The sequence below is a fragment of the Corvus cornix genome, chromosome Z, assembly GCF_000738735.6.
Source record: "Corvus cornix cornix isolate S_Up_H32 chromosome Z, ASM73873v5, whole genome shotgun sequence".
In the NCBI taxonomy this organism is placed as follows: domain Eukaryota; kingdom Metazoa; phylum Chordata; class Aves; order Passeriformes; family Corvidae; genus Corvus; species Corvus cornix.
Window position 1 is genome coordinate 12169056 of NC_046357.1, and position 23445 is coordinate 12192500.

Sequence of the window (23445 nt, forward strand, 5' to 3'; positions counted from 1 at the left end):
CAGCATTGTACTAATGTAAATATCGGTTTGTTCATTTGCCTTTTTTAACACCAATGGAAGAAAAGGAACTAATGTTGCATGTAATTCTTAAAATGGATTTGGGTGTTAATGGTTCTTACATTTATTGTCTTACAGGGATAACGAACTCCAACGACAAAGGGAAATAGGCAGCAAAAATACCACACACAAGATAAAAGCTCCTAATTGTAAAACAAAACATAAAGTATGTCAAAGAGACATGCTTAATCCATGTAATTTGCCTGTAGTTGGTGCATGGGAATTTGAACGTGATGATGATGAGTATGTTAGATTTTTAGAACTCTTTTTGAGTTATGTTCTTGAGAGAGACCTGATAAAGTATGGTGAGCTTGGAATTCCATTTCTCACTAGCTTTTCTGGGCTGCTTCGAGAGCATGAATTGAACTCTCTCTTTTTTGATGTTCACACAACACTAAAACGTCGACAAAACAAAACTAGAAGTCAAAGTGTGTTTAGCGCAGGGTCTTGCTATACTGTCACCCTGGCATCTTGTGATCCTGAAAAAGTGCCTGCCTGTAGTGAAAACAAAAATATTTTGGAAAAACCAACAATTGTACAGTCCATTGTACAGACCACAGAACCTTCTGTGCATAACCTAATGAAAGGACATCAAGAAGGATTATTTGGTTTAAAATACAAGTCAATTTACAGAGCTCAGACTGACAATCAAGAAGTCACTGTTGCACTAGCAAGCCAGACCTTTCCTAAGCATACTTCCTCTACCCTGCAAACTCAGGCAACTTCTAAATACATTTACAAAACTCTTGATGTAGTTGGTGTTCTGCCAGCAGAAGAACTGCCTATAGAATTGACAGGCAAGTTGAGCAATATTGCAAAATTGCTGGAGTGGATGATCAGATGGTCCGATAAAAGACTGCTCTGTGGTTCCAATAAACAAGATTCTTTAGAGGAGCCTCTCCCAATGATACATGTGAAAACATCATCGGCAGCTGTCCTTTCATCTTTTTGGTTGTTAGAACAGCTATATGGAGACAGATCTCTAACAAAGAGCTTTAGATGTAAGGTAAGAAAAAGGATGGGACAAGTGTCAATGAAATGTGTGAGTGAGTTATGCCAGTAAAGAAAGTCACATACATGTTTTACCTCATAGTTCTGTTCTCAGTAAAACCTGGAGTATTGAGTAACAGCCTTTCTTTTAAGAGTTGCTAAGAAAAGAGAAAAATTCCAGAAATACTGAAATTCTCTCTGTAAAAATACCTGAGTTGGAGATGAAAGTTCTCTGGAAGTTAAAAATATAGCTCATTTATCCAGATACCACTTTTTTTGCACAAATTCCTGTAAGTTTGGCCACTGTGTCTAGTCTTAGACATCATCTTTGAGGAAACCTACTACTGGAGATAGACTATGGCAAAGCAAGGCAAAGAATAAAGAAGTAGTTTCTCTTGGAAGAGCTTAAGTTCATTTGTCTTTGAGGACAGTGCAGGTACAGTCTGTAATACTGGTTAAAGACTGGTGAAAAATGACTAGCACTGTTACAGAGATTTGGAGTATATGTGTGTATATGAAAGAAGAGATTTGCCAGGAGAACCTGGTAGGTATTGCTTTAGTTTATACTTTCAGGACAACTGGATCACTTAGCTCCTTTAATTAACAGTACCTAGAATCAGAGAATACATTAAAGGCTTTGAGGGGAGAGGGTTGTGGGACTTTTTTTGAGAAGGCTTTTCTCCCATTTCAAAAGAGATTTTTTTTTTCATACTTTTTGCTTGTATTTTCTGTTTTTTTGGACAAGTATTTTATTTACAGCTTACAAATTTTCTGCATGCACCTAACCACAAGATTATGTATGTCTTTGCCTTTCATACTGTTTTCAGTGGTAATTTGAGAGTTCCATATTACACCTGATTAAGGCCAAATCTTACTGTATATATTTGTCTCGATTATATTGTCATATAGTGTCTTTGACAATTAACACTCAGTTGACACTGACAAATCTTTCTTAGATTTCATTTGGATAATTCAGAGGACCATTGCTTCACTTAATGCAAAAAGGGCAGAAACTCAGCGTTTCACAGGCAACTGTAAATCCAGGATTTCTTGGCTCTATGATAAAGAAAAGGATACGAATTAAGCATAATCATTCTATATGAAAGCATTGTGGTTTTTTAAAAGTGTCTGGTTTTTTGGTTTTTTTTAAAGTAGTGAATTTTGTTTATCATTATTTTTATTAATAGCATCCAGATAATCAGTATCTGAAAGAAATTGCATCTCTATCAGAGGCCCAGTCTAGAACAGACAAAGAAAGTAGTATGGATGAAGGCTCTTCCATAGTGGCCAATTCTCCTCCTGGTGTCCAGAATGTACAAGCCTATGATGATCTTTGTGAAAGTGATTTGGGGTAATTTTTTTTTTTTTTAACCTAAGAGCTCTAGTTGATCATAATTCTTCTGTTGAGCACCATGAAAAGATCCACTGTTATTATGTGTTATATATGTGTTTCATTTTGAGTGAAAAGTCAAAGTTGTGCATATTGGTTACAGCTGCATGAAGCAGATTAAATATTCTCCATCAGCACAGGTACATTAGGTAGAGAATAATGTAGCTGTTGCATATTAAGTGAATTGTACATGGTTGTTTATAAACTTAGTGATGTGGAAATAGAATCTAGATTTCCAGTATCATGGGTATCATGGTTTTCTCAAAGAATTCAGATAACTTCCCCTCTCTTCACTGTAATTTTTTATGATTTGAGATGATTTATGATTTGAGTTCACAATGTTCGTTTATTTTCCCCTGGATTTGTAATCTAGCTGTGTTCATATGTGTGCTTGTCAGAAAAATAGATGGAAAAAGCAGTAATATTTGTTAATATCTTGCACTGTCCTGATGAAGAATCCTTAACCTGAACTCCTCTGTGGCATTTCATCTTCTGTTGCAATAAAGAAAAAAATAGATCTCTAGTATTAGAAGATACATGTATAGAGAGAGAGTTAGGTAGATCTCTAGTACTCTGAAAATAATCTCTAGTATTTTGAGACATTGTTGTATGTCTTGTCTGACAATTTGCTATTTTTTTTTAATAAAGGAAGTTTCTGTGAGGGAGATAAGTGTAGCCTTAACCAGATGATTTTGAAGACATAGCACAGGTTTGCTTCCATTTTTGGTAGATCATGTGTGTTGGTTACATTTTTCTGGAAACAGCTCATCTGAAAGAGTGTACCATTAATGACACTAAAATATCACAGCTATCCACAAAAAAAAATTAAGCTTGGTTGAAGTCATAGTCAGAGAGAAAACTTAAATGAATATTGATTATATCACAACAGTGTTTATTTTACAGTTAGGCACTAGCCTGCAATCTGAAAGGAGCAGCATACTCGAAGTGAGCCAGATACTTATGTTGTTAATTACCTTTTGTAATCCCAATTACCAGAATGTCTACAAAGTCAAAATATTTTGATAAGAAGGAAATTAATCATGGAAATAATTCTGTCCCTCTAATGACTGAAGATCTGAATGAAGTGGGACCATTTGTTCAGCAGGAGTTGAGTGTAACACCAGAACAAGGTTTGTTTTAATGGTATATCCTTTTACTATGGTCTGACATATAAAGCAGTAGTTTTGCATGAGTATGATTTTATGTCCCTCTGTTTATTTAATCAAAAAATGTGAGTGTTTTCATTGTTGTATTGGAATTATTTTATCCAGTTTGTATTATAACTAAATTATATAAAATTGCTTTATCAAGACTTTCCAATTACTATTTCACTTATGTTACTTTTTTGCTATAGAGATAGAACAATGTATGATATATATGAGAGAACATGTTCTGTTCTCTCTTATACGTTCATTCCAGAAATATTCATGCAAGTGTGTAAAACAATTTGCAAATTTTAACAGCTGAGTATGCATAAGTTATCGTATTTGTACCCTTTATATAAGCTGCTTTTTTTTTTACCTCTCTCTTCGGGAGCATGTATCAACACTACTAAGAATGCAATTTTGAATTTGCTGAAGCAACTTTGAACACTTTACTCCACACTAGTAAAAGAGTGAATTAATGTGACCTGCTGTCAGAAATCGCATAAAAGTACTATAGTCCATGTAGTTTTCTAATTTAGAGTAATTGTGTTTATTTTGTAGAGTTCTTTGAGGAGCCATATGAAACTCCGAAGAGCTCCAATAGCTCTGTCAAGATCAAACCTGTAGAACATCAAAGAGAACAGGCAAGTTACCACAGAATTGTTAGGGATAATAGAAACATTTGGATTTGGAAGGGACCTGAAAGATCATCTCATTCCAAACCCCCTGCCATGGGCAGGGACACCTTCTACTAGACCAGATAGATTATCCAGGGCCCCATCCAACCTGGTCTTGAACACATTCATGGATGGGACATCCACAACTTCTCTGGGCGACCTATTCCAGTTCCTCACCTCCTCACAGGAAAGAATTTCTTCCTCTAATCTAATCTAAACCCACCCTTTTTCAGTTTGAAGTAATTCCCCCTCTCCTATTACTATGTGCTCTTTGTAAGAGGTTCATCTCCAGCTTTCCTGTAGGCTCCTTGAGCTACTGAAAGACTGCTCTAAGGTCTCCCTAGAGCTTTCTGTTCATTATGCTGAACAACCCCAACTCTGTCAGCCTTTCCTCATAGGTCCTCCAGGCCCCTGAACACCCTTTGTCCTGGGCTTGCTTTAGTAGGTCCATGTCCTTCTTGTATTGGTGGGCACAGAGCTGAACACAGTACTCCAGTGAGTCTTCTGAGGACAGAATAGAGGGGAGAATTGCCTCCCTCAATCTGCTGGCCACATTGCTTTGGGTGCAGCCCAGGAAATGTTTGGCTTGGACAATCTCTCAGTATTCCTCACCCTGTCCTTGTTTCCACCCTCTGTAAGCTTCATTTTTGTGTTTGACTTTGTCTGGGAACTCCTTGTTCATCTATGCAAGCCTCCTGGCGTTTTTCCCTACCTTCCTCTTTGTTGGGATGCATCACTCCTGAGGCTGGAGGAGATGATTCTTGAATATTAACCAGCTTTTTTGTGCCTCTCTTCCCTTCAGGGCACTATCCCATGGGACTCTACCGAGCAGATCCCTGAAGAGGCCAGACTCTGCTCTCCTGAAGTGAAGGTCAGTGAGCTTTCTGTGTGCCCTCCTCACTGCCCTGAGGAACTCAAATTCCACCATTTCATGGTTGCTGCGGCTAAGGCTGCCCTTGAGCTTCACATTCCCCAGCACCTCCTCCTTGTTGGTCAGATTGAGGTCCACCATAGCACCTCTCCTCACTGGCTGTTCTGTCACATGTAGAAGGAAGCTATCATCAATGCCTTACAGAACCTTCCGTATTTCCTGTGCCCTGCTGTGTTGCCCCTCCAGCAGATACTGGGATGATTGGAGTTCCCTGTGAGAACCAGGGTTTGTGTACATGAGGCTATCTGCATATTCCTATCTGCATATAGAGGACCTCATCTGCTTCATCTTCCTAGTTGGCAGCCTTTTATCAGACCCCCACTGTAATGTCACCTGTCCCTGCCCTCCTGGTAAACCTGAGCCATAAATTCTTGGTCAACTCATCCATCCCCGGGCAGATCTCCATGCACTCCAGCTAGTCATTGACGTAGAGGGTGACACCCACTCCTTGTCTCCCCTGTCTGTGCTTCCTAAAGAGGCTGCATCCATCCATTCCAACACTCCAGTCATCAGAGTCATCACACCACATGTCTGCAATGCCAGTAAAATCATACCTGGCAGATGTACACATGTCCAACTCTTGTTTATTCCCCATGCTATATGTGTTTGCATGGAGGCCTCCAGTGAAGCTCAGTTACTGGCAGGAGTAGCTGTAATTCCTTTGTGCAGCTCTTCAGGTGCTCTGTTGACATGCAGTCCCTCTCCAGGCATCTCTTTCTGTCTCTGGCATAAAATTGCCCCTCTCCTGGCAGCTTTAGTTTAATGCCCTCCTCCCCACTTGCCAAGACTATGACTGGAGATGCTCTTCCCCTGCTCTGATAGATGAACCCCATCAGCCCTCAGCAGACCAGGTTTCTCAAAGCAAGTTCTATGGCTGAAGAAGCCATACCCCTGGCCGTGGCACCAGTCCTGTAACCATTTGTTGATCGAGCAGATTCAAACCCTTTCAGACCCTTTCCCTTTGACTGGGAGGATTAACAGCACTCCAGAGCCCTCATTGCCCCTCCCTTCTCAGTCTGCTCCTGGATCTGTCACTGGCACCAGTGTGAAACAACAGTGGCGGATAATAGTGGGCTGTGCAGGGCTTGGTTGTCTCTTGGAGCCCCAGGGAAGCAGCACCTCTCTAGAGAGTGTGTCAGGTCATCAAATGGGTGCTTTTCTACCTCTCGGAAGAGAGTTGCTTCCTACCACCCATCAGCTGTCCTTAGTTGTGCTGGTTGTTACAAAGGGAGCAGGTTGGGCTGCCTTACTCAGCTCCAGCATTTCTCCTGGTGTCACAGGATCTTACATGGAAGCATCGAATTGTTATGAATACCGTTTTCAAAGTATCCTGACTTCATCAATATATTTGTGAAGTTGAGGGCTTAAAGTGTTTAGGATTGGTGAATCTTCTTCCTTGCTTAATAAAAGTAATGATTAGAAGGTAATAAAATGATTTGTGCTCTGGTCACTTTTGAAAATGTACATATGCTTTTATATATGTATATATATGTTAGATATAATTATATATACATAAAATTACATTAATTTTTAAAAAACTAAATATATCAAGAATTTTATTTTGCTTCTGTCTGAAAACTCACTCTGGATTTATAAATGAGCCTTCTTTTTCAATGCATCATTTTTGGTCATAGGTATCTTTTCTTTAAAAGTTGCTAAGGGCTATTATGCTATGTATTGTGGTCTTCAATTTTGCAATACATTTTACTTCAGTGAATCTATGGCATGTGTAAAATCCTACATTTGTTTCATTTTCTTAGTTTGTAGGTAGTTTGTGTATAATAGTGTTGTTCCCACATTTTCTTCTTCACCTAGGGAGTGTGAGATTAGCAGAATATATATCCAGGGTACTACATGAATACGAATTTGAAACTAAAATCTCATAATAATGAGTTTAAGAAAAAGAAAGATGCTCAGGTGAATTGTTATATCTCTTTGTTGCTGATCTGTAACTGTCTTTTGATAAGTATGTAATTTTGATTATTTTTTAGTTATTTTTTTTTAATTGGATGATTAATCAAAAATACATAGGCCAAAAAACCTGTACTTTATTGAAGCAGGAGGGATAGAAAAAATTTGCAAGTTAAGATACATCTTTTTATATTCAGCAGGACACCATTTCAGCTGTAGATGGTCCTGAAGATCAAACCATGGAAGAAACAAAGGAAAAAAAGGCTAAACAGAATATGTAAGGGACTTGTTGGGTTTTTTTAATTCCTCTTTTAACTTTGCTTAAAAACAGTAGTAGTTGTGTTAATGATGGTATCCAGTGAAGTCTCAGGCGTTGCTGCTGTTGTTTATAGCAACAAAATCACAGTTTCAAACAGTTTCAGTCATCTCCTGTTTCATGTACAGATATTTCACATATATGAAGTGCAGGGTTGATGAGTCATTATTTTAGTAATGATCTAATAAAATAAGCATGGTTTGTGGGAAGGTGTATTTTGTGTCTAGGAGAAAGATAGACAATAACTGGAAAAATGGAAAATCTTATTATGATGACATATAAATAAATGTCCTTATGTATACATAAAGTTTGTGAAAAACTTAAACGGCTGACTTTTTGAGACACTTGAAATCGCTTACTATTTTAAAATTACATGGTTTTGTTTTAACTGAATGTAAGATGCCCCTCAAGAATTTATTATGGCATTGTTTTTTCTCTTCTAGAGATGCAGATTATAGTGATATTAACAGTATTAGTTAAATTGGGTTTTCTCTTCCTTTGTCTACTGGAATCAACCTCTTTTTTGCCTGCTGTTTGAATAGCCAGAACTTTTCCAGTGCTTTTGTTTGAGTCAGTTTCTGATTGCTAGGGGAAACAAAACATGAATGTCAGTATTTGCCAGCTCAAATTGCAGTGTAATGCAGTAATTGAAGTAATGCAGATCAGTACAGCTTTGATCAGGTGGCTTTCAAGTATTTCATCTCATTCTAATTAAAATACTTCTTCAGGAGTTTATGTGTATATTTATACACATACATGTATATAAAATGAAAACAGCATAACAAATTATTGTAGAATTTGCAATACTATTTTTTTCTCTCTTTATAGTATGACTGAGGTTGTTACTAGTACCATTTCTCACTCATTCTCCTCAAAACAAGATGCGGAAGTTCCTAGGTAAGATAAACCTATACTGTTTTATGTAATAAAATAAAATTGTTGGTTTGAAGTAATGTGATATGTAAATTTGACTGCAAAATATTTGCAGGTATAATATATTGAACCTGCAAACTAACTAGCTTTTCCTGAAACTTCTTTGTACTATAATCCCTGTGGATCATACATACTCGTGTGTTGTCTGGAATATCCCATGTATCAAACCTGTTAATTCAGAGCTCTCAGATTTCAAGAGACATGACAGTTTTGTTTTCTCTTTCTGGATAGAATTCATTATATAATATTACTATAGGAGAACATACAGAACACCTGAACGATGATATTTTAAACTTGTAAATACATTTTAATTAAAATTATTATAATGCATATATCCTATGGCAACTGATATATTTACATAAATATATACAAAATAGAGAGAATGTTGGAATTGGGAAAAGGAGTCAGGAGTCAGTCTCAGGCTTTCAGTTCTAGAACAGTCCTCTATGAAGCTTTTTTCATTTTAGAGGAAGATATGAACTACACATACTTTTGGGTTCCATTTTCATGTGTCACTAATCTCTTTTCCTTCATGAGCTTTTCATGCCAACTATTTTCAAAGAAAATTTATTCAAACTTTTGGCATCTCAGTCCATGCTTGCACATTCTAATTGCCTTCCAAAAGATTTCATATGCCCCTTCACAGCTCTTAGATATCTAAGATTATTACCCATTAGCCATTGCTTTATGCATCTGTTTGTTCACATGCTTGGAGGCCATCCTGTACAATTGTAAAAAGTCTGTACAGGCAACTCCAAGGGTTGCCTGTATCCATAGCAATGTCAGCATTTTTCTTAAACAGAGAAATGTCTCTTGGGTCAATTTCTGTAGGAGTAAGTGAAGTCCTTCAGTTTCTTTATAGCTTAATGTAAATCCTAACCCTCTCTTCCTCATGTAGGGAATTAATGTACTTGATATTCTTTACCTACTAAAAGATCTTGTTATCACTGTGGGAAAATGTAATGTATTGTACATGTTACTCAAATTTTAAATTATTTTCTTTAATCTGAAATCTTGTTGCTTTTTAATCCCAAATATCTGAAGGAACATTACTTTAAGTCAAAGTGAATCTGTCTTCTGCCGTATTTCAACTAAAAATGTCCTTCTTCATTTTCTGTCAGCTGTTTGACTTTATGACTAACCAGGCCTTTTTTCTTTCTGTCAAGTCATTGTTTTCTGCCTGTATCTCTAGTGAAAACAATATTTTAGATACACTTGTGGCTACAAAATCAGATAGAACTTACATCTTTACTGCTGTTTTTCAATATTTTAAGGAGTGTTTGGAAATATGTCATACGTGCTCTCTGGTCAAGATTGTACACTGTTAATTATTAAGTTGTTCCTACAAATTAATTAAGTTTTTATAAAACACAGCTATCTTTAAAATTTTTATGGACTGATTTAAGACAACCTTAGATAGGTGTTTTGAATTCTGAATGTTTTTCATGGTTCTGTCCTTTTCTTTCTTAAGTAGTGCGGACATTTCTGTAAGTGATTCTCAGCCTTCTCAAACTGTTGTTTCAACTATATCAAGTCTTGCCTCCCATACTTCTGTTTGTGCAAAGAAGCAAGAAGTCAAGGAAAAATCCTCTAGAGAAGAGAAACCAAATGCATCAGAAACTGTTAGGCAGATGCTGCAAGATGAAATGTTTAAATTAGTTCAGGTGAGAGCATCTGATTTTTTAAAGTAGTTTTCATGGTACAAACTGTGTTGTTTAAAAAAATGTAAATAATTACTGTGTTAAAGGCATTCTGCATGTGGTTGTTCTTGAAAGAGATTTCCAGTCCCATCTTAATCACTGTGAAAACTTATTTTAGACTTACCTCTTGCTTCTGATTCAAGAAAATTAGTGGTATAATAATAGAAGTTTGAGTGTGTTTTAGCTATATAAGTCAATGTGCTTTAATAGTTTACATTTGGAAAAATTCTGATGCTGTGATAACTTTTCAACTGTACTAGGATTTATGTTGTGGTAGTACATTGAGCCAATTTCAAGTGACCTTACATTTATTGAAACTTCACAGAAGAAGTGAAGACATTAATCTTGCTTCAGCATAACCTGTCTGTGGCAGGTATTTGTTGTAGCTTATAAAAAACTCCAGTACACATATACAATTATACAAATGAATCATTATTGAATCATCCTATTATTGGGATGTTTTTTGTTTTGTCACCTGATAGCAAACAGCTGTAACATAGCCTAGATATTTTTGCTAAGATCTCTGTTGAAGTTGTTGGCATTGTTAACTTTGTGCATGTGTATATTCAGCTACAGCAGATCAACTTCATGAGTTTAATGCAAATAGTGCAGTCATCCTTTACCAATGTGCCAGATGTGCAGCAAATGTTACCACAGCATCAATCAGTTCATCTGGCAGGGAGCCAGCCTGCACACACTGCTGTAAGCAATGCTTCTCCAAAAACACAAGTGCCCACTCAAGAAGAAAAAGGAAAAACTGGTCAAGAGAGCTCTGTTTTTCAGCCAAGGAAGAGTGTGAAAAACGGAAGCAGCAATGGCCAAATAAAGGTAGGTATATCAAAGTGTGGTTTATGAAGACTATTCAGTATGTCTGATATATTATCTATCCTGTTGAGTTAGGAAATGTGTTCGTAGTGATTGGTACAGAAAGAATTGGGTTTTTTTGGTGCGTATTTAGTGCATGGTAACTATGTAAATGCTGGTTTGTTTGCTTTTCTCATTTAGAATCATCTGGATATGAGTGCCTCTTTGACATTATTTGAAAGCAACAGCAAGGAAACAGGATTAATGTCACCATCCCAAGATTTGCATTCTTCAGTGCTTACTAAACCACTTCATCTCCTAGCTCCTTCCTCAGGCATCCAGAAAAAAATAAAGCTTATCCCTGTTGAAAAAAAAATTAGTTACTCAAATGGATTTCCTTTGCTTAAGCTTGAATCAAGTTATCATGCCAAGCCAGCATTTTTACATCCGATAGAAATGTCATCATCTTTTGTCAGACCACCCCCAGTACCACGACTAGCTTGGAGTTCATCAGATTCCTTATCATATACACCAAGAAAGACTAAGGCAGGAGAAGATTTCCACAAGAATAGATATAACCCTGAGATTCCAAGGCAAATGCATGAGGAAAAGGAGAGATGGGCAGAAAGAGTGCATAAGGGACCTCCCAAATATCTGAATTTAGATCAGTATGAGGGACAGCAAGAAGTTTCACCTCGGCCACAGTTCCCTGCAAATGTCGATGTGTACAAAGCTCCGACCACTCAGAACCTGGCTGGTATTCCACTGTTGCGCTTGCAATTTGGCCCAGTACCTAGAATTCCACCAGCTGTAAGGCAGCCAATCACTACTACTTTAATACCTGTTAAACCTGCAACAAAAGATACTGACTCCAGAAAAACACTACAGGATGCAGGAATATCACTACTTCAGATTAATCTACCTGAGAAAAAGAAGGTACTGGATTTTAATAATATATTTTTCTAAGTTGTAGTGTTTTGTCAGTTTTATGGTTTCTTACTCATCACAAGTAAGTTCACGTTTACAGGCTATGGACTTTGGAAGTGTTCAGCACAGGTATCGGGAGGAATCTAGAACTAAACATATGTGCATATTGACGTGCCAGTGTGAGGCAGCCTGCAAGCCTGAAAGTGTTTTTAATGACATAAGATTGATTCTACATTCCATACTTAATCAACTATGGAATCAATTCATAGTTAATCACTGGTAATGAGTGTAAAGAATTTGCTGTCTAAAATACTGAACAGACAATATTTATATGATAAAAAAATAGGGTTTTTTCCCAGAAATTATAATAGAATTACTTACAGAAGTAGAATGTGATGAAAAATCCTTTCTTGCAGGGCAGAAATGGAATGGTAAAAGGCTTGGTAAGAAAATCTTATGGATGCTGAATACCTGATGTTTTGAAAAATTTTATTTCTTATAGACTTATATGCTTATATATCCCAGTTGAGAAGAATGGAAATGGTTTTCCTTGAAAGGTGCTTCTTCAGTCTCTGTGTGCATTGGATGGTTCCTAACTTCATCCTGAACTATGTACATAAGAAATGCAAATATTAGTGAAACATGTTCTATGGAGAAAATTCATATGTTCTGTGGAGAAAATTCACACCTTTTCATTCACTTTCAGAAAATAGTTTACACATGTACATATTGGCAGAGGTTCTGGTCTGATGCTATTAATATTCCATTTCCATTTTCTTTACAAAATGCTACAGGAGTTTTGTTTGTTTAATTGAAATCCAAACTGGACTTACTTTTTTCATGCAATCTGACTGGGATTCCCCTCCCTGTTTCCTCTGTCTTCTTTCTCTGTCTCTGAACACTCTTAGGCACCAAAACTCATTCCACTTCAAGATATCATTGCATTTGAGCAGCTCCAGAAGCATCATTCTGTGCCCAGTACTTCCTTTGGACAAGACCAAACCAAACCTATGGAGCTACTAAAAACTGGTGTTGAACCATTTGAACTAAGAGATGTACAGAACAATAGAAAAAGGCAAGCCAACTTTTTGAAGTGGAACTTCCTTTTGAAAGACTGACTGGTAGCCTGTACCTTCTAGCTTTGACATCAGAGGGAGTGGATATAACTCTCTCAGCAGAGAATAAAATAGCAAATGTTAGTAAAGACACAGCAGAATTGTATCATTAGGGTGTGAAGAGTTTTTGCTCTTACGAGATTTACAGGTAGAAGATTCCAGGGGAAATGTTTTTCATTCCACTACTGGTGTTTTGAGGTCTTCTTGTCTCCTGACTGTTTGCTATACACTCTTCCTGAAATGATTTGCTCTTTGCACAATGATAGACTGCTGTCTGGGCTGCATATTGTCACTGTCATCTTCAAGAGGGAAAGGATTATATGCTTTTTCAGTATAATTCAATGTGTAGGCTGTTTTTAATATAGACAGTGATTAATTAACAAAATTGCAGGGTTGGGGTTTTTTTGCTAGGTATGTTTTTCATTACTTACAAAATTTCATCTATTAGATGTTAATTGATTCCACAAACAGTTAAAACAGATTTTTAAGCTGCTTACATATCTTTGTTCAGTTCTCATAGAATGCTGATAGAATGTTCTAGAATGGAATACTTGGTTCCTTCCAATTACCGTGCTTTTAACTGTCATTCTGGAGCAGAGGCTCAAGAGGAGTTTTTCACTCTTAAAGTGAAAACTTGCTACACTAGTAACTGCGGATAGAGTTTAGAATACATTTTGATAGTATCTGCAGAAGTGCTTGACGCTACAGTTGCTGTCGTGTAATCTACTTGTCACCTAGTAATTAGAAAACTTTGATGGGTATTGAAGTTTGTTTCTTACAGATTCCTTACAGGCCTTATGAGTAGTAATTATTAATTATACACAAGATATAGATGTGAAATGTTATGTGGTTTGTAATATTTAATATAAATAGCTTATTAGACAATTAATGGATTTTAGTGTGATTGCTAGTATTTTTATGGGTTCCTACAACAATTTTATGTAGATTTCAAGCAGGCAAAAATTGTGTTTTGAACACATCTGTATGCAGCAGCTCTGTTCATCTTTTCCAATCTTTATTTCAGGGTTTATTTCTTAATAGTATTATTTCTTAGAGAACAGCAATCGGTATTTTTGTTGTTTCAGAGCACTTCTTACTCTTTATCTGTAATTAATATATGTTGACAGTAAAAAGAGGCGTAATAAGAAACAACTGAAAGAGAAGGAGGATAAGAAGAAACCAAACGTGTCCTTCCGCCCAGACGACTCCATCATCAGTATTAGTGACACAGCAGTGGTTACTGAATCAGAGACTGGGGTATAGAATAATGTTTTTTTCTTATCCTTTTCCCATTCAAGTATTAATAGAAAAGAAAGAAGCAGGAAACTATAAAGCAAACAGTAATGTACATCTCTTCCAGGCTCTAGCCTAGAAACAGTATACATATTTTTAATTCATATACTTGCATTTTCTGTAAACAGGAGATTTGTTTTTATAAAGGATTCCAAGGTTGCTATTTTTTTCCTGAAACATGAACTTGTCTGTTTTGATAGGATATAAGTCTGTATATACATCTGTAGTAAATATATACAAAAATGTTAAAAATGAAAAAAATATAATTTTTCCTAGTAGTAATGCTAGGACAAGTGACCCAGGCAATACTCTTTCCATGTGAGGCTGGATGGATGACAATATAAGAGTAAGCATTACTTAGTAGGAACAGTACCAGTTTAATGCTAGATCACTACCCAGAGCTGAGTTTCTGGTCCATTACCATACCTTCTCTGAGACTTCACTCCAGCACAGCAGCTGGAGACCCTCACCAGACCTGGAGATATCAGTCAGGGTACAGCAGGGGTAGGATAGACTCAAAGAGGAATAAGGAATTTGTGTTACTGCGCGTCACCCCAAGGTACATAAGAGAATGTTACCTAGTCAGTAAATTCCATTAAGTTGGAGTGGATCAGAGGAATTTTAAAAAGGAGTGAGAGCAGTAAGTGACAATTACTTTTTTTTTTTCCCCAAAATCATTACTCATATGAGGTATATTGGATAATTAACAGCATCAAGAAAGTCTTTAATCTGCACTGGGGCTGTTTTCTAAGATGATGCTTTTTTTCCTTATATTAGGATCACGAACCAAAATCGACATCTTACGTTCAAAACGGTTTTCTGATCTCAATGGGCAAGTACAATGCCTTTTAATGTTTTGAGTGCTCAAATAAAAAAAATTAAGAAACATAAGTTTGTTAGAATTCACAGGAAAACTCTATAGTCATTAACATGTTAAAAACTTGGATAATGTGTTCTGTGGGCTTACTGGCTTAGGAGGGCTTTCTCCAGACCTTTCAGGATGTACAACAGGTATTTGGAATTTTCTGGGGATACTCAGTTTTTAGGGGTTCGGTGTGGAGAGAGATGCAGGCAAATTTAAGATCATATATTAATTATCTGAAGATTCAGAATAGTTTTCCCAAAAATTATAGAAGTATTTTAATTTTTCTTAAAAATGAATGACAGTCTTGTATTTATGTTTATAAACAATGGAGTTAATGGAATAATAACAGTATATTGAGTAAATTCAATTAGCTGTGGTTGACAGTGATTTCTTCATGTGATTAATCAAAATAATTCTGTAAACCTTTCAAATCCTAAATTTTTTATTTATTTTAAAAAGATATTATTCCAACAGTATTTGCCTGCATATTCTAATTACACAAAATTAAGGGCTCTTTTAAAAGAAACTCAATGTTTACAATGTTTCTAGCTTGCAATATGAAGACCATGGCTGTGATTTGCTTCTTTATAGTGTGTTAATTCATGACAATATTCAGTTCTATCACAGGACAAAATGCAGTTCATTCTCTGAAATTTGGCCTTAAATGCAAACTCTGTAGAAACAACAATAAAGAAATGAAGACATATGTGTTATAAATATTCCTCCCCTCCTTTTAGGATGTGAAGCAGACTGTTACTGCATACTAAAATATTTAATTTAAAAATCACATATCTAAACTGAATCTTGATTTTAATTCAGTGTAGCATTGTAAGTGTCAGTACAGCTGTATAAAGTAGGTAGCGCAAACTTTTCTTAGAATCATTTCTGAGGTATACTTAGAGAAAAGTTAAAATTATCTGTTGAAAATACAAAGAAGGAATTGTTGGGGCCCATAGTTGTGAGTTAATATCATTGCTTTCAAAGATGTCTAATTTTTATATCGTTTGTAGACACCGATTTTGTATTATCACATTTTAGATGCAATGGAGAAAGCAAGTACTATCTCAGCAGATCTACATTATTTGGCTTCTGTAGGGAAAAAACCAACAGAAACTCAAGATGCAAGTACAAATACTAATCCAGGTAAGTGCTGCACAGGTAATCTGCAGAAACCAACTATTTCTGGTGCTGCTTCTTGATTAGTTGTGATATTTGGTCAGGTTTCAAAATGCAGCAAGTTTATAAAGGGGAAAACAGTTTTTTGTGCTCTAATTTCTTACTTTAAAAAGAACGAAACCAGAAAACATTGGAATATAAATTACAAAGCAGTAGTTAAAATAATTATAAATAAAAACATTACTGATGAAATTATGTAAGAGTCTCCTCATGCTTTCTGTAAGTCAGTTCTGCTGTGACTTTTTCTGAAAGCTTCTTTTAACTTAACTTGAATTTATCTAAATGCATTTTAGACAATGTTTTACACGTGACTGAAATTGTTTCCTTGCCCTCCTCCTCCACAACTTTTCTTTTATTATGAACTGGCAAATCAGAAATGTACGCTTAGATAATGCTATTGGTATTATCCTTAAACTCATGCATTCTGATCATCTTCGTTTTTTTTTTCCAATCAAGTGCTCGAATCATATCAGGATCATGGGATCAGTAGATCAGGAAATGAGGTTTCCAAAGTTCAAAAAAACGAGCTGGTCACATCTGTTCCTGCATCAGGTGTGGCTTCAGTCTTTCTCCACTTCATTTATTGTTTGGGAAGTCTATAAAAGTGTGACTGTTCTAACATGGGTTTTGTATCTGAGATGGCTTAATGCAGGGGGTAGATAACATGCTAATTTATCTGACTTCTTGAAACCCAATCCTTGTTTTGTGGATTTTAGCGCCACTTAATCTTTGGAATTTAGTGTAATATAGACCAAATGAATTGACCACTGGGATGTTAAAAGAGATCACATGAAATTGAGCTGCAGTAGCATTGTTCCATAGATACTTCACATAGATTTCAGTACCCAAGTATTTTCCCTATGGTACCAAGAGAGCATGCTAATTTTTCCATTATTGTAAAATTCAACAGTGTTTTTCCATTTGAAGATAATTTTACTACATTATGACTCATTTGCAGATAGTTTTATTAGAGGTTTCTATCTGAGTAATCTAATTTCTTTGGATTAAGTAAAGATGCAGATTTTTTTTTTTTTTGCCTAAGTAGGAGAGACTGGGATATTAATAGCAATCTGGATGGCAGCTTAGTCAAAGCTTTTCTTATCTTCTAGAGAATGCAGAGCTGTTTCCTTATGGTCTGACTTTTTTTGGCTTTTACTGTAAATATAATACTGACTATTATTATTTTCTTGTAGAGTCATCTAGTTCCTCTGTGATACTACTGTCAGACATGTATTTAAACCTGAGTTTCCCCACTGAAATGAAGGACAAACCTTTACCATCCTTTCTGTCAGATGCACCTGATTTGGTTAGTGATCTAATGTACATATGGCTGAAATGCATTTTAAGTATACTGTTTGTCTTGATGAATTTGGGTTCTTTGTCTCTGCATGAGTCAGTTGTGTAATACGGTAGGGAGGGTTGTATTTATTTTGTTCTCTAAACAAAAAGCCTTTCAGCTACAAATGTAGGGAGGTAAACACAGGAAATTGTGAACAATGTACTATAAACAGCTTATTAAAAACACATACCATATAATTCTTCATTATCTTGTTGTTTAGCATAAACAGGAATATATAAGTGTGATCGACATTGAAGACAGTGACATCCTTAACAATTTGCCAATGATACCTGAGTCTACAGAAGAGATAGCTGCTGCACAGCAAAATGAGAAGCTTGAAATTCCATCTACTGCAAAACTTAATCACACAGCAGCTTCTGTTACTAATGCAATTCCACCTGAGGCGCTTCAGAAGCAAGGTAAACCATTTCAGTTTTAGATCCAAGAAAAAGTAATACTTTTGTGTTGTCATAACGCCCACAGAAAATCTGCAGCCTTTTCCCAATTAACCTCGTTGTTTTTTAGTCTTAAACATCAACATTGATACACTTGATTTCTTTTTAATGATTCTTGCTTCGTAAAACATGTTATTATCTATGGCACATCTGTACCTAATTACTTGGAATATTTAGGTGCTTGTGGCTTATTCAGTGATATTGGTGCATTCTTTTTTATTTATTTTAAGGTGATCATCAGAAAAAGGTATCAAACCAATTGCAAAAGAAAGATAAGAAGTCAGATTCTGCTACAGATAGTGTAACCTGGAACATAGCACATGAAGAAGGAAGAATTCTTCCTTCTTCAGGGCTTCCATCTAAAGTAATTGAAAAAGAATACTTTTCCACAAAGCAGTGGGAAATGGATATGCAACTACAGACACTACAGAACATAATAGAAAATATGGAGCAGGATTTCAGAAATAGCAAAATGGTGAGTTCTGAGTGCTAACTGTTGTTTTTTAGACAGTTTATTTTTTCAGCTAAGGACAAAACCTACATTTTGGAACAATGTTCTCAACCTGCTTGGTATCTGTTAAGAGATATTGAGAATAATATTATATATATATATATATATAAAAAATATATTTATTGTATATTTTTACACTCAGGTGGATTATTTAATCATGTATATTCTTCATCAAGGTTGTTATTAAAGTCAGATTTTTTTAAAGCCTGTAGGAAAAAAATATTTTCACATATCCTGTATTTGTTTCAGCATTTCATAGCACCTGGGTTTTAAAAATTCTGAATATCTAGCCAAATCCTGAAGAAAAACCTTTTTTTTTTTTGCCTGTTTTTTTCAGTTCATACTAGTTGATCATTCCTTTTTTAATAACTTCTTATGTATTAGGTATCAGTTATGAAAGTTGTTCTTTCTGAGACTAATGCTCAGTAAAATGCCTCACTCTGGGTTAGTCAGTTTTAGTTTTCACTTTCTAAACTTCAGAAAACTTCAGACTTACGAAGACTATGGAAATGTTCTAATTTCTGTGGGTTTTAGATAAAATATATATTGGAAAACTCCAGCTACTTCAAAAATCATGTGATTGGTAGGAGTAAAACTGTTCAAACAGATAATAGATCTTACATATATTTTTCTCAAAGTAAGCATCCAGAAGATTGAAATTCTTATATGAAATGAATCTACATGAACTACTTTGATTCCTGAACTTGTTTGTTTTCAGCCAGGAAACTGCATTAAAATCTTTGTAAGATTCTGACAAAAAAAGTGTATTTAAAGTAGACTTTGCATAAATATCTGTAGTGTAAGTCTCAGCAATACGTTGAAGAAAGTGTCATTACGTGATTTTTGGGTTTCACTTACAGTTGGTGAAGCTGATAGAAGATTTTGAAATGGCTGCGGATTCAGACCTTGGTGCTCGTCCTGCAGTCTCTGAAGCTGCTGGAGTCATTGGTGCTGGTATGTGTCCAACTAACAGGATAATAAATTTACCATTGAATATTCATCTTAAATGACTTTTAGTTACCACTGGCATTTAGTGCAATCCCTAAAGGGGTTACTGAAATACAAACCAAGAATATCAGAGAAAGAAATAAAATGAAAGGTAGCAAATCTGTGTATTGAGTTGTAATCTACTGGTTTTATTAAAATCTTACACCAGCTTAACTGTTCACTAGAGCAGATATATTGAATGATCATTTGTTCATTTAAGAAGTAGCTATGTAGTACCTACTTCTAGCTACTGTACTATGCCAAGAACATAGTCTAATCTACTTACGGAGTTAATACAAAGCCAAGTGGTGGGACCAAATCATGGCTATGTCTGTGTTTGTACGTAAGACGATATTTGGGATGTCCTTTAGGCTCACACGGAACAGCTCCTGGTCCAGTCATTTTCTTTGTGCCTGCAGGACTGGGTCACATAGCACAGCCCTTTCATAGGGAGGCACAGCTGATCCAGGTTCAGGCTGTTGTAGGTGACAGATAAACTAAAGATGTCACTAACCAGCTATCACTCATATATGAGTGATAGTTTCTGCATTGTGGGGATTCTCCATTGGTCTACACTAAGTACTCTATCTTTTTGTTTTTTTCACGGAATCAGAACATCATTTGACAGGCATGATATTTGAAGAGGTCACAGATGATCAAAAGGAGAGCTTAAACTTGGAATACCCTGTACCCAGTTCTACTACAGTGGATGTACACTCTCCTGCCTCTGCAGCCTTGGCTTCTAACTGTCCCAGCGGCCTGAAGTCACCTTCTGGTATAATCTTTATTGTATATTTTTCCCCTTTGCATCTTTTAAAAATAAGTAAACCTTTTGTTCATGGTGTAATACTTTCTCATGGCTGTTACACAGAATGTTATGTAATGAGATCATTGAAGTCAGTCATGAGTTTTTCTAGATTGCATTGTTCAGAATGGCTTCATTGATGTGCACTGATAATGAGTTTGTTGCAAGACAACAGTATCACTAAGCTTTGAAAACAGTTCAGCAGTGAATCATACTTGCACTTAAATTCACTGTCATTGAAAGAAAATAACATTGGGTCTGTTTCTGAAACCCATCACTGCGCTAATTTGTACTTACTTACCTAATTGAATATAAGTGGGTATGATGTCACAGAACACTCAAAGCTTCTTCCAAAAGCTGTCTTGATCATTTCTGTCATCTACCTGTGTCTAGAGGGGTGACATCTCTGTTAAATACAGCCTGCATAAGCAAAATTAATTGGTTTATTTCACCGTACAGTAACTACTGTCTGTGTCCTAAAAGATTATTTTATGAGGTCTAATCATTTTGAAAAGTGAGGGTAAATTGATTTTTGCAATTACGAAGACTGCAGTAGCATTAAAAGAAGGAGGAAAAATCATTCAGCAAGCAACCTGTTGCCCAAGGTTAAAAATGCAGTTGTATTGTTTTCTCTGCATGTTGCCTGCATTGCTTGCAGTCAGGCTCCCAAAAATTATACATTCTTTGTGCATTTGAACTTGCATTTGACAGCCACATTTACAGCAGTCTGTCTTAAAATGTGTTAAAACATGTTCCTGTGTCTGTATACAGCACTAGTGAATCTCAAATAGTACACACACCCAGTTAAATTTTGAAAACAGTAATAGAGTTTACTAAGTATAAACTTGTTACTTGCAAGATAAGAAAACTATAGGCGATACTAAGATACAACTATAATCTTTTGAGATGGAGAGTTTAGTTTAGGAGAGGAAGCAGTGCTCTTCCTTCCAAGACAACCATATTGCTCTTCAGTTGCATCTTCTGAATTCCAAGCTTCTTCTGAGTGCCTGGATTCCTCAAGTAAGTGTCAATCATTAATTTTCCATGAAATACTGTATAATTAATTGGAACAGATAATTTGTAGTTAGTTTGTCATGGCAAAAAACTGTCAACAGCGATGATATCGTCCTAGCAAAACTTCCCACAAAAGCCAGAGAACTGTTAATTAGTGCTCTCTGGAGCCTCTGTGCTAACCTGGCAGTCAATGACATGTTGTCTCACAGGCTGTTAAGCTTATGTACAATATTAATTTATTTTTAATGTCAGCATATTGAGGTTGGTGTGTTTCTGTATTTTATCTCACAGGCTGTTTAACATATGTATGATTAATTTTTGTACCAGTGCAAAGATATTATTAAAAAAGATTGTTCCTGTTTCAGGCTCTCGTGTATGCAGAGAACTATGTGCTGGGTATGTATTTTGCAACTGGTTTTGTTGAAAGTTGACCAAAAAGGTGACTGGCAGGGTGGAATCATCACTTCATAAAAATCAAGGCATTTATTTTCAAACTGAATAAAAGCCCTTTTTTTAGGTAATTTACTCTGACTTTGGTAGTGCCTGTTAGATTTACTTTATGCAAAAGCTGCAGAAGCATTCAAAGTTCTTTTCTAGTTACAAGTATTGGAGCTGCTAATGTAAATGGTGCTCTTGTCTGTGTGCATTTGTTGTTTCTCCTATTTGCAAACCACTTTTTCAGCAAAGTACATGCAATTGCTGCTAGTAGTTGCCTACCAAAGCCAGCTATCACCAGAAGGTTTTTAAGGTGTTACTGTATGAAAACAGTAAAGCAACAGACTGAAGATTTCGTAACTGGAAAGAGCATATGCATTAAATAAAGTGTTCTGACATGTATTTTTTAGCTGCTGTTACTCTTCTGGATATAGTAGAAAAGAGTAGCTGGTTTCCTTTCTTCCTAGTCATTCTGCTCCATTATCCATCTTTATTGTTTTGCTTAAATCATAGCAGTAAACTGAATGGTTTATCTTATTTTTCTAGTATTTTAAATGGAACTGCTTGTTGTGACTGAAGTAGATTAGGGAGTGGTTAAATAAACTAAAGAATGAGGGTATGATGCAATAAACTTTAGCAGACAGTGATTTTTACCCAAAGAAGTAACTTGAAGCAACTACAGCTTGTAGTCCTAAACTATGAGATCAGTTTTTTACTGGGAGCAACTGATTAAAAGAGAGGAAAGAAATGGGGAGAATTTAGGTGGAACTGTACTCTCACTGACACTGATTCTTGCTCAGAAGGTCATTGAGATTTGGGTACCATTGAAACTGGTAGCACCCCATAACTTTATCTCCTCATGGGCAGCAATACAAACCCTGTGGATGCTACTGGCTGCCAGCCTCAGCCTCCTGTGGACCAGCCATGTTCACACACCCCAGTGGAGCTCAAGCATTTCAGCTCTGGATGGTCCCTCTGATGTTAGTCAGGTCATGCTCCTTCTGTCCTCATCAAAATTGACTCAAGTGTACTAACGCAGTGGAAATGTGGGGAAAGAAAATTCAGTCCAAAGGCTTTATGTAAAACAACCTGGGTATTCTCGTTTTAAGTGTAAAAGAAAGGGGTTTAGTTTGTTATTCTTACGGTAATGTTCTACAGTAATTTAGTAACAGCTTTTTTTCCCTACCTAACATCAAGCTCTTCAGAAGATCCCATGCAAATTACTGGTCTGAGTGATGTTACTGGCATGAATGATCGTGTGGTAGAAAGTGACATCTCTGTGTTGGAGCTGGGCTTTGCAAAAACACAGGCTAAGAAAATCTCCAGGTAATACCATGGCTGGTTTTTGTTGTGTGTTGGTTAAGTCATTGTAACCCTGGTTATTCTCATAGCTCACAACCTGTAAACAATGGAAGCAAGTATGTGGTTTGATGTAAATGGGACTAGTATTAGAACTTTTAATATCTACAAATTCGCTGGCCATTATTGTCATATATACTAATTGTTTTCTATTATTTTGATTTTGAAATTCTTTCCTTCCTCTTTGCTTGTTCCTTCTTCTACTAGGTATAGGCTGGAGCACAACTCTTTTTATACAGTAGATTCAGTTCAGACCTTCAGGTCTTCTAAAGCAGTTCTGAAAGACAGAACAGAAATTTCCTGCCCGTGG

The 23445-nt window shown here is 36.1% G+C and overlaps 1 protein-coding gene across 11 annotated transcripts in view; it reads left to right on the forward strand.

Annotated features, from left to right (window-relative positions):
• CPLANE1 (ciliogenesis and planar polarity effector 1) overlaps window positions 1–23445 on the forward strand; it is a 60225-nt gene that overhangs the window by 29606 nt on the left and 7174 nt on the right. For 7 of the 11 annotated variants that reach the window (XM_019283372.3, XM_019283374.3, XM_010395174.4 and 4 more), the window contains 23 exons: window positions 136–1063; window positions 2235–2398; window positions 3434–3567; window positions 4144–4226; window positions 5062–5130; window positions 7299–7378; window positions 8246–8314; window positions 9822–10014; window positions 10621–10878; window positions 11056–11790; window positions 12690–12856; window positions 14024–14153; window positions 14967–15021; window positions 16093–16197; window positions 16687–16782; window positions 17424–17536; window positions 17790–17988; window positions 18255–18499; window positions 19396–19489; window positions 20136–20297; window positions 21234–21347; window positions 21707–21737; window positions 22974–23102. In XM_019283372.3, coding sequence (XP_019138917.3) covers window positions 136–1063; window positions 2235–2398; window positions 3434–3567; window positions 4144–4226; window positions 5062–5130; window positions 7299–7378; window positions 8246–8314; window positions 9822–10014; window positions 10621–10878; window positions 11056–11790; window positions 12690–12856; window positions 14024–14153; window positions 14967–15021; window positions 16093–16197; window positions 16687–16782; window positions 17424–17536; window positions 17790–17988; window positions 18255–18499; window positions 19396–19489; window positions 20136–20297; window positions 21234–21347; window positions 21707–21737; window positions 22974–23102 — 4353 coding nt within the window. The remainder of the gene's footprint in view (window positions 1–135; window positions 1064–2234; window positions 2399–3433; window positions 3568–4143; window positions 4227–5061; window positions 5131–7298; window positions 7379–8245; window positions 8315–9821; window positions 10015–10620; window positions 10879–11055; window positions 11791–12689; window positions 12857–14023; window positions 14154–14966; window positions 15022–16092; window positions 16198–16686; window positions 16783–17423; window positions 17537–17789; window positions 17989–18254; window positions 18500–19395; window positions 19490–20135; window positions 20298–21233; window positions 21348–21706; window positions 21738–22973; window positions 23103–23445) is intronic. The other 4 variants (XM_010395175.4, XM_019283370.3, XM_010395176.4 and 1 more) reach the window with 3 other exon arrangements.